The 15,964-nt window shown below is 37.7% G+C and overlaps 1 protein-coding gene across 3 annotated transcripts in view; it reads right to left on the reverse strand.

Annotated features, from left to right (window-relative positions):
- FILIP1 (filamin A interacting protein 1) overlaps window positions 1-15,964 on the reverse strand; it is a 202,777-nt gene that overhangs the window by 158,694 nt on the left and 28,119 nt on the right. The window contains exon 2 of one of the 3 annotated variants that reach the window (XM_025381362.1): window positions 4,793-4,958. The exons of the other annotated variants lie outside the window; for them this stretch is intronic. Within the exon in view, the coding sequence (XP_025237147.1) occupies window positions 4,793-4,795 (3 nt within the window). The 5' untranslated portion in view covers window positions 4,796-4,958. The remainder of the gene's footprint in view (window positions 1-4,792; window positions 4,959-15,964) is intronic. 3 annotated transcript variants of the gene reach the window in all.

A 15,964-nucleotide genomic window follows, 5' to 3' on the forward strand; every position in this document is an offset into this window, starting at 1 on the left:
AATCAGAACCACAGTGTGATACCACCTTACTCCAGCAAGAATGGCCATAATAAAAAAAATAATAGATGTTGGCGTGGATGTGGTGGGATACACTATTGGTGGGAATGCAAACTAGTACAACCATTATGGAAAACAATGTGGAGATTCCTTAAAGAACTAAAAGTAGAACTACCATTTGATTCAGTAATTCCACTACTGGGTATCTACCCAGAGGAAAATACGGCATTATACGAAAAAGATACTTGCACACGCATGTTTATAGCAGCACAATTCGCAATTGCAAAAATATGGAACCAGCCCAAATGTCCAGCAATCAGCAAGCGGATAAAGAAATTGTGGTATATATGCACCATGGAATACTACTCAGTCATAAAAAGGAATGAAATAATGGCATTTGCAGCAACCTGGATGGATTTGGAGACCATTATTTTAAGTGAAGTAACTCAGGAATGGAAAACCAAACTTCGTATGTTCTCTCATAAGTGAGAGTTAAGCTATAAAGACGCAAAGGCATAAGAATGATACAATGGACTTTGGAGACTTAGGGGAAAGAATGGGAGGGGAATGATAGAGAAAAGACTGCATATTGGGTATAGTGTACACTGCTCAGGCGATGGGTGAACCAAAATCTCGGAAATCACCACTGAAGAATTTATTCATGTAACCAAATACCAACTGTTCCCCAAAAACCTATTGAAGTTTAAAAAAGAAAAAAAAGATAAATGCCTTCACTGGGCATGCGCCTGTAATCCCAGCTACTCAGGGGTTGAGGCAGGAGGATACCTTGAGCCCAGGAGTTCAAGACCAGCCTGAGAAACAGTAAGACCCCATCTGTATTATTTTTAATGCCTAGGTAGCCTGGCTAAACACACAATTAATTCAACCCAAACAAGAGTAGGACATTGAAGGAAATGCATTTAAAAACTAATGATATTTATTTGACTGCTATGGCAAAAATCCTGAGACATTTACTCCCAGCTTAACTATCTTAAAGTCTGAGTATTTAAAGTATGAGTGTTTATGACTCATTGAAAATAATCAGTGGAATCTGCAATTGCACTCAGAGTAATATGATAACCAGTTAGAAACTATTACTTCAGGTTAAAATACACATAACTCTGAATACTATGTTGATATATCTGATTGTTTTATTTAAAAAAAATTCTTTTTTTAGAGACAGCATCTCACTCTGTCACCCAGACTGGAGTGCAGTGATGCAATCATGGCTTACCCCCATGCAGCTTTTAAACTCCTGGGCTCAAATGATCCTCCCATCTCAGCTTCCTGAGTAGGTAGAACTACAGGTGCACACCACTGTGCCTGACTACTTAAAAACTTTTTTTTTTGTTGTTAGAGATGGCAGGGCCAAGGAAGTGGCCCGGCAGGTGGAGGGGTCTTGCTCTGTTGTCCAAGCTGGTCTTGAACTCCTGGCCTGAAGTGATCCTCTCACCATTGCCTGTCAAAGTGTTGGGATTACAGGCATGAGCCACCATGCCCAGGCTAAACTAATTCTTGATTTCAAGAGATGTTCTATAAATATTCTGTAATTGTTTAATAAGAATACCAATGAATTCTTTTAAAATAATCAGAGGTCAAGTGAAGTGCCTCACACCTGTAATTCCAATATTTTGGGAGGCCAAGACAAGAGGATCACTTGAGGCCAGAAGTTTGAGACCAGCCTGGGCAATAAAGCAAGACCACATCTCTATTTAAAAAATTAAAAAATTAGCTGGATGTGGTGGTATGTGCCTGTAGTCCCAGCTACTGAGGAGGCTGAAATGAGAGGATTGTTTGAGCCCAGGAGTTTCAGGCTGCAGTGCAATTATGCCACTGCACTCCAGCCTGGGGGACAGTAATAAGAACTTCTCTCTTAAAAAAGAAAGAAAGAAAGAAAAAAAAAAAAGAGTGGTCACACATGGTGGTTCACACCTGTAATCTCAGCACTTTGGGAGGCTGAGGCGGGCAGATCATCTGAGGTTGGGAGTTCGAGACCAGCCTGACCAACATGGAGAAACCATGTCTCTACTAAAAATACAAAACTAGCCAGGCATGGTGGTGCATGCCAGTAATCCCAGCTACTCAGGGAGCTGAGGCAGGAGAATTGCTTGAACCTGAGAGGCAGAGGTTGCAGTGAGCCGAGATGGCGCCAGTGCACGCCAGTCTGAGCAACAAGAGCAAAACTCCATCTCAAAAAAATTAGTTTATAAAAGTAATGTAATCAATTTATACTTCGGAGGAAATATAAGTTCAAATGCTAGTGGACTTCTCATTTCATGTTGGGGCAGCAGGGATAAGGATTGGGTGTCAGGGAGTGAGAGGAAACCACGTTTCACAACAATTTCAAAAAGCAAGCCATTGACTTGCCATGATGTTTAGATTGAGGAACTGCTTTGATATGTTGATCTGTATAAACGGTATAAACAAAATTCAAAGGCAAACTACAAAATAGAAACATTATTTATAAATATTATATATAAATATGTAAATATATAATACATATTATATGTATATGTAATTTGTATTAATGATTAATACATATTTGTCATTAATATAATAATCAAAATATCAATAATTAATTATAGTAGAACTAGAACTCATAAATCAATATAAAACACTAATATATAGAAAAATAGGCAAAAGGTAACAACACGTGATTCCCAAAGAAGATAAACAAATTTCCACTCTAACATGAAAATATATTTAACCTCATACATATATCAAAGTGCATTTAGAAAAATTAGTGACATTTATGGCAAAATAATAATAAAATATCATTTAAAAAGAGTTATAAAAGCCAGGCACAGTGGCTCCAGCCCGTTATCCCAGCACTTTGGGAGGTCAAGGCAGTCTGATCACTTGAGGTCGGGAGTCAGCCTAGCTAATATGGTGAAATCCCGTCTCTACTAAAAATACAAAAGTTAGCCAGATGTAGTAGCCTGCACCTGCAGTCCCAGCTACTCAAGAGGGTGAGGCAAGAGAATCGCTTGAACCCAGGAAGCGGAGATTGCAGTGAGCCGAGATTGAGCCATTGCACTCCAGCCTGGGTGTCACAGCGAGATTCTGTCTCAAAAAAAAAAAAAAAGGAATTACAAAACTAAATGCTGGTAAATGTATGGTGAGATAAGCACTCTCATACACAACTAACAGAAATATCAATTAATGTGAGGTAGCATGTAAAAAAAATTCCATTTTTTTCTTCCTGTTAAATAATTTGACAAGTTGTATAAAGAGGTTTAAAAGTAGCCATTCGTTTGGATCCAATAATTCCAACTTCTGGGACTTTATCCTTAAGTTATTATCAGAGATGCAACCAGGAATTTATTGACAAGAATTTTTACCAAAGTTTTAATAATATTATTGAATTCCAAATTCCACAACATTGGAAACAACTTAGATGACCCATAATGAGGGAGTTATCAAATAAGTTACAGTTTATTCACATTATAGGAAATTACACAGAAAATAAGAATTAGATACAAAACTATTTCTTAGGCATAATACTAATCTTGTGACTATAATATTTAAGTGATTCAGAAGGACAAAATATGAAAAAATACATCAAACTACTCAGCAGTTATTTTGGGTGGTGAAATTCTGTATGATTTTTTTTCTTTATGCTTATTTTTTCCTAAGTAGTCTATAGTGAAGATGTATTCCTTTTGCATTAAAATTTATTTTTAAAAAGTAAGATATTACACCATTTAACATGAAGGTGTCATATTTTGATGAGAGAAAAAGCCAGATGGAAGAATAAAAGGAATGATCAAGAACGTTGATAACTGAAACCCTAGTCCCCATTGATAGGTATTTTGTACTATAAAGTGTTCGCTGTAATTTCCAGCAGGGCAAGGGACTGCAGATGACACAGCAGACTCACCATCGGGCTCAAGCCAAGATTAGTACATCTTGGATTACCCTAAACTGGTCATCTTGGATTACCCCGTACAGAGTTGTAAAGCTGTTGTCTTTTTCTCCTGTCTTTCTCCCCTTTGTTTTGCTTTGCTTCTTTAGTCATCTTACCCGAAGGCCCATTTTCTCCATGAAATTTATTTCCACCTGTACCCACTGCAACTTCTATGCCCCTAGAAAACTACAATATGTATTGTCTAGATCTCTCCGTTGGCACTGAAATATATTGTTCTGTTTGGGGAGTTAATTGAGATTTTGATGCTTCAACTAGATTTTTAAGCTCCACTAAGGCAGGGATAATATTGAAAATTCTTTTGTAACCCTATATAGTCATTCAATAAATATCTATTGTGCACATAGTATGTGTTAGACAACTGTTTGAAGTGTTAGAGATTACATAGGTGAAAATTTTATAAGAGAGGGAGAAAGGCTGGGAATAATGGCTCACACCTGTAATCCCAGCAATTTGGGAGGCTGAGGTGGGAGGATTGCTTGAGGCCAGAAGTTTGAAACCAGCCTGGGCAACATAGCAAGACCCCATCTCTACCAAAAATTTAAAAAGTTAGCCTAGCTTGGTGTTATGCACCTCTAGTCCTAGCTATCTGGAGGCTGGTGCACGTGGATCACTTGAGTCCAGGGGTTCAAGGTCACAGTGAACTATGATCAGGCCAGAGCACTCCAGCCTGGGTGAAAGAGAGAAAGAGAGAAAAAAAAAATCTCTGTCCTTAAAGGCTTAAAATCTAGTGGCAAAGTCTGGTACTTGGCACCATGTCATGTGATGCAAATATACAGTAAGTCATAACAATGGTGGTGACAGTAATGAAAACAGAAACAATGACAAAGAACTCTATATTAGTTTTCTATTGCTGCCATGACAAATTACCATAAATTTCAAGGCTTAAAACAACATCCATTTATTATCTCACAGTTTCTGCAGATCAGAAGTCCAGGTACAGTGTGGCTTAGTTGGTTCTTTTGCTTAGGGTCTCTCAATGATAAAATCAAGGTGTTTCAGGGATGTGTTCTTTACTGGAGGCTCTGCGAAGAACCTGTCTCCAAGATCATTCAGGTTGTTAGCAGGATTGTGGTCCTTACAGCTGTAGGACTGAGGTCTCTGCTTTTTTATGGATATCAGCGGAGAGGCCTTTACTTCCTAAAATTCTTTCTTTGAACTTCATATTAGAACCCTACATCTCAATACCAGCAATAGTGCATTGAGTCCTTCTCATGCTTGGAATCTCTCTGACTTTCCCTTTTGCAGCATCTCTTTTCCTCTAGCTGGATGAAATGCTCTGCTTTTAAAGATGCATGGGATTAGATTGGGCCCACTTGGATGATTCAAAATAATCTCCTCATCTTAAGGTCCATAACCCTAGTCACATCTGCAAAGTCTCTTTTGCCATGTAATATTCATAGGAGTCAGAGATTAAGTGTGGACATCTTCAGGGGGGCTATTCTGCCAACTACAAACAGTAACAACAAAGAATAACTAAATGGAATACTGCTAACCAAAATTATGGATTAAAGAAATTTAATTAGAGTCCATGAAGTCCCATGTCTTTTCTTATGATGAGAAACATTTCTACAATAGGCCTGATTTCCTGATGACTAAATCTAGAACATATTGACAATCTTTTGCTTGTCAATGTTTTTAATTAGCAGAAACCAATTTTAGCCATAGTTGAGTTTTCTCCTAATTACTCATTTCATTTTTGTTGGATCAACTAATTTATTCTCATCTTTGTCCTAACATCAGTCAGACATTGAGGAACCAAGGAACAAGAAATGTTTGTTTTGAGGCAGCAGGGGATAAAAAAGAAGAGCCGTGCATTACCTCATAACACCCAAAATTATGTAACTTCTCCACAGGATAAGATCCGATCCTACAGTAAATAGAAAGGGTACCTAGGAGGTGGGAGCATTAGAAAGAAAGCTGTCTGGCATTTTTGGGGATGGAAAGAACAGAGTGGTCAAGGACTAATCCTGTGGCACCACAAACAGACTTTCAAGAGATTGGGGGGGTGGGGGGACAATGCCAAATTCATATGACAGACATCTCTTTTAATGCTTGTACAGTGCCACTTATTCATCTGAAGAAGCAAAAGGAAATGCTTTCAACCCGGATCCCAGACACAGAAAGGAGCCCAGGTTTAAAAGCTCCTCCCTGCCAAGGACAGAGTGCCACTCAACTGCATCTTTGCCCATAAGGTGAATCAGTTGTCCAGGCCCTTTGATGACATCACAACTTGAAGGACAAAAAAATAAAATTGTGAGCGTTTTTTTCACGGCATGAAATGTATCCAAAGCTCATTTTTATTGAGATGTCCAAACATCACTGCTAGTTGGGAAGAAAAATAACTAAAGAAGAAAAATTTTTAATGAAATTGATACTGGATTTTTGAGACAACCAAATTAGAAAATGCAGGCAAAGTGTTTTGTAAATTGTGGGGGGAAAATTTTTTTAAAGGTGATTGCTATTACTATTCGCAATTCCAACTCCTTTCTCTCACCATTGAGATAACTGATCCCAATCAACCCCAGAACAGCTTGACTTCCTCAAGGTCATGCCATTCCCTTGCTCAAATAACCTTCCAGGACTCTCCATTGCCCACCAGAAAAAGTTTTACCTCTTAGACTTTCCATTCAAAGCTTTCTTATCTTGATGCATTTACCTTTCATATCAAATCACCAGTGAATTACTGAACAGCTACTAAGGTCAAGACTCTATTAGGCTGCTACGGGCATGGGCGGAGTCACAAAATATGATCTATTTCTTAAAGTACTTTACAATCCCACTGTTTCCCGTATGAACAATAACTATATAGTTAAACTCATCTGCTTCTCTACTCCAGACTTACTCTCAACTTTTATACCTTGACATCTTTATTTATGCCTTTTCCCTCACCTAAAATGCTCTCCAAAAAAACTACTTCTTTCTTGCAAAATAACACATATCCTCCCAGGCCCTGCTCAAGTGATATCTCTCCTAAGTCTTCCCCTACCCTAAGAGGCTAGTGGTTCTCAACCAGAGAGATTTTCCTCCCCAGGGAACATTTGACAATGTCTGGAAACATTTTTGGTTGTCACAAAGGGGTTGAGGGTACTACTGGCATGTGTGAGCAAAAGCCAGAGATTCTGCTAAACATTTTACCATGCATAGGACAGCCCCCAGCCCCAACAACAAAGATTTATCCAGCCCAAAATGCCAATAATGCTGATATTGAGAAAGAAGCAGTATCTCCTCTCAACTCCTAGAACACCAAATATGTAAACAATCTTTTGGCATCTAGCATATGTTGTAACATATATTTATTTGTCACATTTAGCAAATAAATGTACAGGACACTCGGTTAAGTTGGAATCTCAGATAAAGAACAAATAAGTTTTCAGTGTAAGTGTGTTCCATTTAATATTTTACATACACTTATACAAAAAAAGTATTCTTTTTTTTTTTTTTTTTTTTTTTTTGAGATGGAGTCTCGCTCTGTCGCTAGGCTGCAGTGCAGTGGCACAACCTCAGCTCACCGCAACCTCTCCATCCTGGGTTCAAGTGATTCCCCTGCCTCAGCATCCCAAGTAGCTGGGATTACGCCACCATGCCCAGCTAATGTTTGTATTTTTAGTAGAGACAAGGTTTCACCATGTTGGCCAGGATGGTCTCAATCTCTTGACTGCCTCGGCCTCCCAGAGTGTTGGGATTACAGATGTGAGCCACCATGCCCAACCCAAAAGTATTCTTTCTTTATCCAGTATTCTCTTTGTTACTTTTTCTTATCCACATGTATTATTTTCCTAAATGATATGGAAGTTTGTAAAAGACAGGAAAAATTTTATGCTGTTCAGCCTTCTTTCAGCATTTAATTCATACCTATGGAAAGCACTGAAAAAACCTTTATCAATAACAATGATAAAATATTTTTTATATCCTTTAGTATCTATGAGCACTGTAGGCTTACAGTTATTACTGCCATATTTTACAAGTTTCAACATCCTCACGACTCCCTCATCCTTATGTTGAGTCTTCAAGCCCCACACTATCATGAAGACAACAAGTAAGAGTGGAAATAAAAAAATGCCAGATCCTAAATTGGTCAGATGAGTCTGGCTCAAATTGAAAATGCAGTGTGTTGAGTTTGGCACAACACAAAGACATGTACCTAAAGCTCTGTTTCATTTGATTATCCACTTCTCTACATGTACACTTCTTCATAGAACTGCCCTTTATACATAACTGCTCAAGAGCTTAGGGTAGAAAGGAGGAGTGAACTACCTGTGGCAAACCCTCTTTCTGTTATGACTGATGTAGCATAAAATGTCCTAAAATCAGGCCAGGGTTAGAAACTCAAAATCCGTAGGCACTGGAAAGATTATCCTTCACCCCACTTTCATATGGAATTCAAAATAAGTTCCACAAAGTTAGAACTTCCCCCATAGTGTCTACTACACTGATGCTTTTTAAAAAATCTAATTCTTTCAAACAAAGTCTCCCTTTCTCTCTTTCTCTAGTTTCTGTTTTATCAATGCCCTAAGCACATGTTTAGCCTTCTCAGAGAGAAATCAGCAGTGGCTAAAAGGAATGGTCATTGTCTGACATTCCTATCCTAACAATGTTGAAAAATACTCTTTTTTTTTTTTTTTTTTTTTTGAGACAGAGTCTCGCGCTGTGTCACCCAGGCTGGAGTGCAGTGGTGCTATCTCGGCTCACTGCAAGCTCCGCCTCTCAGGTTCACGCCATTCTCCTGCCTCAGCCTCCGAGTAGCTGGGACTACAGGCGCCCGCCACCACGCCCGGCTAGTTTTTTGTATTTTTAGTAGAGACGGGGTTTCACCATGTTAGCCAGGATGGTCTCGATCTCCTGACCTCGTGATCCACCCGCCTCGGCCTCCCAAAGTGCTGGGATTACAGGCTTGAGCCACCGCGCCCGGCCAGAAAAATACTCTTTTTTAGAATAGATATATCTATGAATACAAAATTAATCAATCAGGAACATTTCCAAAAATCTGATCTAATGGAAGTCTGGCCTATCCCTTTAATCATTCTAACATGGAAAACTCCAAGGAGAACAAAACCACATATTTTTTAAAAACCTTTTGCCTAGAACGTTGGTTTTTCAGTGGAGTGGAGGAGAGAGCAATTTTGCACCACCACCTCACCCACCCCACCAATAAGGTTACCAGATTTAGCAAATTAATCATCAGAGTTTTCAATTAAATCTGAATTTCAGACAAAAAACAAGTAAGTTTTTAGTATAAATATGTCCAATTAAATATAATAAAATGATTCATTCTTTATATGACATACAAATTTAACTGGGTATCTTGTATTTTATCTTTCAGTGTCTGTCCAGGGGACATTTGGCAATAGCTAGAGACATTTGGGGATGTCAAAACTAGGAAGGACGCTACTGCATCAGGTGGGTAGAGGCCAGGAATGCTGTTAAACATTGTACAATGCCTACAACAGCACATCACAACAAAGAATATTCAGTCCAAAATATCAATAATGTTGAAATTGAGAAATCTTTAGAATGACCTTTGAGAACATCTATTCTTTCTTCTTCTTTTTATCAGAAAAGAACAGAAGGTCTAGAGGAGTTAAAGTGGTTTGCTCTAAGCCTCACAGCTAATTAATTTCAAAGTTGGTCAATTTGGAGGCAAACCAAGAAAACTAGTTCCATTTCTGTGTGGCTCAGAAATGTTGCCTACTAAAGCAGATATACTTAAGCTACCCAAGAGTGGATTCCTTCAGACTTCTCCAATAGAAAACATCAGCCAAACCCCTGGGTGGTCTCCGGCTGGGAGGAAGAGGAGGAATAGGGATAAAATTTTTGCTCAAATATTTTTCCAAATCTTTTCCCCACCCCAAATTTTATTTATAGGCAAGGAAGCAAGGGAAGAGTGAAAACGCTGGCTTGGAATGAACTCTGATCATGTCTACTCTCTCCTACTCCCACTTTTTCTTGGAGCTACAAAGATAAATTGTTTGAGTCTTTAGGAGAGCCTAACTCCTTATTCAAGTGTTTCCTTGCTCCTGTATATGGAAAAATTGCTTAAATAAAAATTACCCAAAAGAAAAAAAACCACCCAAAGAAGTTGGTAAGTATTACAAAAGAAAAATGAAGGCATTGATGAAACCTACTAGAGATTATTTGGGAGACAGCCAAATGTCAGAGGCCTGTGAAATAACACGAAGTGGTGTACTGAAAATGTATTCATACGTCAATTCTTGCCACATAAGGTTTGCCTGGAGGCCCCAAAGCAAGCAACATGGCTCATCTAAGTAAAGAGCCAGCCAAGATAATCTAATGACCTAAGAATCTAATGACACTATACACTGTCTCTGATCCTGCTTGGTTTTATTTTAACAGACCGATTTTTATTGCTTCTTTTCTGTGAGTGTCTGCAATGATTCCCTGCCACTGCTTACTGAAATATTTTCTTAAATTATGAGTTGAGTTTTTTAAAATGCAGTTTTAAAAAATATTCATTCAGCATGTTATTAATTACTAGTATGAATTGTTGGCAGGATCGGACTAAAGGGGAGTAATTGCTTTAACCACACTATCTAAGGAGTACTCATCCTATTAAAAGAATTTTCACATGAAACATAAAAATGAATTTAGAAAAGGGCATATCCTATTGAAGATATTGGAAAAGAGTTTCCTCCTTCCTTCTCAGTCCCTTCAGCCCTGTCATCTGATCATTACAAAACTTTCAAAAGAAGTAAGTCTTTGCCATTTACATTGCCTTTACCAGACCTGGCACAACTAAGGTCTGAATCTATTGCTTTTTAAAATCCTCTTGAAACATCCACGCTGTCATTGTTACTTATATTAACATCTACATTCCCTTTCAGACACATAATTTTCTGTTACTTTTTGATCCACTGATTTAACAGGGATGCACTTCAATAGCAGTCTTTCCAATTGTCAAATATATTTCCTGTCTCTTGATATTTAGGTTACCCACACACTTTGCATTCCCAAGAGAATTAGAAGATAATTTTCAGAATCTTGAAGTCATTTCTCTGTTTCCTGGGAGCCAATTTCTCAAATATTTACATTAATCTCTTCGAGGGCCTTAAATAATTATAAGTAATTCAAATCAAACATTATTTTGAGAAAGGAAATACTACTGACTCCTGCTCTAATTTTCATTTTATTTGGGAAAGCACTTAGACTCCAACAGAGCCAATAAAGATAATGGTGATCTATGACTAGGAGGTCCCATAATTCCCTCTGCCATTAGCTCTTCACCTAAAAGACAACAAAAAATCTCCTCAGCCCAGTCAGTTGGAGCATGTCTAAGGATTCTTTAGTTGGAACTCCTTCAGGAATTTAGTGTGGTCTCCACAACTGCAACCTTCTTCAGGAAGTGTGAGGCATGATCAAGCTAACTAGAACCCTCAAAGTATTTTTGCTAAGTCTCAGCAAATATATGAAGACTAAAAAGGGATAAAGATACTCTCCCTAGAATTTAGTAGCACTCTGAAGAGAAACTCCTTTCTGCCATTCTAAAGGTATTCAGCTCTTAATACATCTTTCTCATGACTTACAGTCATTTTATGCATATTAACATATTTTTTTAAAGAATCTAAATATTATTTGGGGAAAAATCTATTATATCCTAAAGTAGAAAGCTAAATTTTTACAGGAGTAATATTAGATATTGAATCATTTCTGTAGTTGAGAATTTGGGATCAATAAATTATTTTACAAAGTAGAAATCTAGGCATTTCAGCCATCTTAGAGTGAAATAACTGTCAGAATTACTACTAATAATTTTCATTTTCTTCTGAGGCTTGATTTAATACTGAAGTGAAAACCTCCCCTTTTGGAAATGGTAATTTAGCCTCTATTTCTGAGATTCTAATGTGAGCCCTAGTCCTCATTATAGGTTTTTGTGCATCTCCTCAGAAGATAACCAAGACAATATGGCCAAAAGACTATAAAAGACTGTGCTTTCTGAGTGTTAAAAAAAAGCGTTGAGTCAGAATACTTGCTAGCTTTGTTTTTCTCTGGCTTTGATTGGACATGATTTGCTTATAAGAGAGATAAGACATGCTGATAAAAATAGAACTGGCCCAAACAAGCTGATTTGTGACAAAACGTTTAGTACTTTCAAATTTTTCTGTAGCTAACATATTCGGTACATAATTCAAGTAGGATTTACTGTTTACTGTAATAACCCCACACGACCTCCCTCTCTATCTAACCTTTCACTTTTGTACTTATCAAATCGATTTGAAGGAAATCAAGTTCCTCTTACTCTCTGAATCTGGTCTATAAAAAAACCTCAGCCCACAAAAATTGTGATAATAACAATACAAGCAGCCCTACTGTGTGCTAGGCATTGCTCTAAGCTAAATCATCTTGCATAATCACCTGACCCACTCTGTAAAATGTACATTATTCTCCTTTTTACAAATAAGGAATCCAAGGCAGAGAGAAGTTAAGTAACTTGTTAAATATTGCTCTGCTAAAATTTGAGCCTAAGCAATTTGGGATCCAGGGTCTATTCTTTAACTACCTCTCATGACACCATAGAAGATAATTTATTGGCTTGTGCATAGAATGTTTCCTTTGCCTAAAATTATGTTCACGTATATATTTTTAATGTGGTCATATGGATTTTTTCAGTCAATGTAATATTTTGAATATTTTTCTAAGTTTTCATAAGAAAAAAACAAAGTCCATTGTTCTCAAAGCACAGAACCAACTGAGAAGCTTGTCCTGATTTGTAACATAATTTCCCTCAGGAAACCTGCAGTTTGAGACCTACAGTGTTAGTAGGAGAATCATCCCTGGATTTGAGGACATACAGCAATTATTTGATTTCTTTAGACCCATTTTATTCTCTCATTTGCAAAATAAGGTAATAAATTAGGTTATTTCCAGATTCACTGCATGAAGTTGCCTGGACATACACATTAGAAAGCAAACATTCAAGAATTCTTACTGAGCACCGCTTGAACAAGGGCAAAGTATGTGCATGCAACACAAGAGATTAGCAGAAGAGAGGATGGGGTGTGCATGCTCAGAGGGACAATAGGAAGTATTTTCTCAAAGGTTCCTACACAACTTTCAAGCGAAGATAGGTCCTCACTTGAAAAGTGAGGCATGAAAAGCAAAGGCATGGCTACCCCAGGCCATCCAGATGTAGCCCACGCTGAGTGTCTTCACCTCTCTTCCCACACCCTTCAGTTTCCTTTTCATGCCCCATTTTTATTTCCACACTTCTTACCACCTCTCTTTTTCCCCCTACCAACTATGAAGCCCACATGGACTTGCCCTTTCTAAGTATCTCATCTCCTTAGGGCCCAGCTCCAGATAGATCACAGAGGTGGGATTTTAAATATTTAACAACCAATCAGAATGGATGTCAGCTATAGTGCTGAAGTGAGTTTCTGAGGATGCCAGCTATAGTACTGAAGTGACTTGGAGGCCCTCTGAGGCACCAAGCTTGACCCCTTTGTCTTCTGGATTATGGGGAGGCCCAGAGAATTCAAGGGGAGAGGCTGCACAACTGGAATGGCAGGGTCACTGGCTGGATAGAAGAGACACTGACCCAATCAGGAGGGATAACAGCTGTAAAGAACTAGTTTGCCCATCCTGATGTGTACCACATTAATATAAATCTTGCTGATAATCAAAAATAATTACAAATAAGGTTAAATCTTATTAAATCTTACAAATTAAACCTCATATATGTGTGTGCATACATATATATACACACACATATACCTATACATATTGATAAGTATTGCTATAGCTGTGTACAGCAGCTGCTTCAACAAATTTCTTTCCTTCCTCTCTCTAAACTCTAGAAAATTCTCTCTCAAACTCAAGCCAAGCCCACTGCCCAGTGTGCGTTTACTCTCCTGTAACCCATTGCTTTCTGGGGGTGCAGAGAAGCTGCCCCCATCCCTTTACTCATTCCAAAGAAACCACTTTTCTACCATCTCCACTTCTCCACTACCCCTCTCATAATCACAGTGGCCCAAGAGCAGTTAAGTGGAGGTGGGAAAGTCTGGGGTAGGGGAATGGGAAGAGGGATCAAAGACTGTAGTTACTCAGATGTTTATTTTTCAGTCACATAACTTCATCTATACCTGAAGTCTTCACAGTGGCCACAGAATAGAAAATGAGCACAATATATGCAAGAAATGCGAAGATGATACACTTGGCTCTTGATAGAGAGTAAACAGATTAGCAAGAAAGGACATATCTGCGAGCAAAGGGCCAAAGAGTCTGCATTTAGTTCCATGTTCTGGCATATGTGTGAATCTTAGAATTGCTGCTCTCAGGGCACAAAGTAAAGCCCACTATTGTGCCCCACACCCCATTTCCCTAACTTAAAATCTCATGGAAAGAAAAAATTTCATATATTCAACATAAATATTTTTTTCCATTTAGCATTCAATATACAGAATAAGCAACCAAGCCATTGAATTATCTTGTTCTATTATAACCTAATTGGTTACTGTGTTTGTGTATAGTGGCGGTAAAACTAAAGAGAAAGAAAAATAACTAGCTAATTATGCTCAAGTATAAACATAGCAAAATATCTTTTCTTTTACATAAATATCCAGTTTTGGATTACTCAATTAAGAAAGCAAATCAGCTGAAAATAAACAGACTGAATGAGTCTCCTATGTTAACTCACATGAATCCTCTGAGACTTCCAAAACAGTTTTCTGGATATCATAAAATAAGGGTTCTTTGCACAGCATGGATCACTAGAATATATTTGACCTAGAAAAGAGCCAGAGTCTTAACAAGAGAAAAATATAGTAAACGCATTATGAAAGCAATGAAGTTAAACCACAACAAACTATCTGATGTTTCTTATCTTAGTTTATTCCTATTAATACCTTTAGATATCATGACCCTAGCTCAGAGTCAGTGAACTTTTTCCTTGTCATTTTATTTCCTTATCCAGAGATGTTTGTAGATGGTCATATTTCTGAAAGAAGGCTCTAGTTGAATTGTTCACATTAGGAGTTAATAGGGGTTAAAAGCATGGTACAGATGGTAAGGGGACAGCTGAAAAAAAATTGCTATGCTTCTGTGGCTTTTAAAAAATCCATATTTTATGAATTAAAACCATGGAAAACTATCATGATGTCTAAACATTTAAAAGGAAATACTATGCTTCACAGAGGTCATTCTGGCACAGATGTTGGACTGTTCCATGTCTGCCCTTAAGAATCCAAGACATCAGACCCTTGACGTCATTCTTTTAAGATTATAATGCTCCCCAATTTTGATTAACTTGTTTTTATGAGACTCAGGCCTAATACTCAAGTACGTATCTTTTACTATTTCCTTCTTTTAAATTAACATCAAGATTTTCTTTCCAATGACTAAAAATAGATTATTTATGCTGCAGTGGTAAATGAAGTCTATTTAAAGTACAGTGATTTGGGTTTAACTGTTAAAAATATTATGGGCCTGGGAGAAAATAATACCAGCATTTGTCCTAACATAGCATTGATATTAACAAAAATGCTCAAGTGCTTTCTGTGAAAATCACAGGAAAACTCTGCACACTAAATATCAATGTCTGCAGGAAATATTTCCTTTTTAAAACTGAGTGTAATGCCTGAACATTTTGTAAATGTTTGCAAAGCAAAATTTGTTAACAGGTCTCTCAGCTCATGCTAAGAACAAAATGATGATATTTTTACCCAAACTCACAGCCAGCCAATTCTACCTTCTGATATACAAAGACTTTGGTTCATTAACAGAGAATATATTTGCTTACCTGTTAGTAACCTATTTCAACTCCATATTATTCTCCCAAATCTGCATCTGTATATCCAGCAACTCATTCAACTCTTCTACTTCTATGTTTAATAAACATCTCAAACTTAACATGCTCAAAACTCAACTTCTGGTCTTATCCTCTGTCTGCTCCTCCTGTAGCCTTCCCCATCCCCATTAATGCTGACTGCATCCTTTTAGTTGCTAGGCTGAAACTCTGACTTCTCCCTTTCTCTCACATCCACATCCAACCCAGTCAGAAATTTTATAGTTCAACCCAGAAAATATATC

Source organism: Theropithecus gelada, chromosome 4 (assembly GCF_003255815.1).
Source record: "Theropithecus gelada isolate Dixy chromosome 4, Tgel_1.0, whole genome shotgun sequence".
NCBI lineage: Eukaryota > Metazoa > Chordata > Mammalia > Primates > Cercopithecidae > Theropithecus > Theropithecus gelada.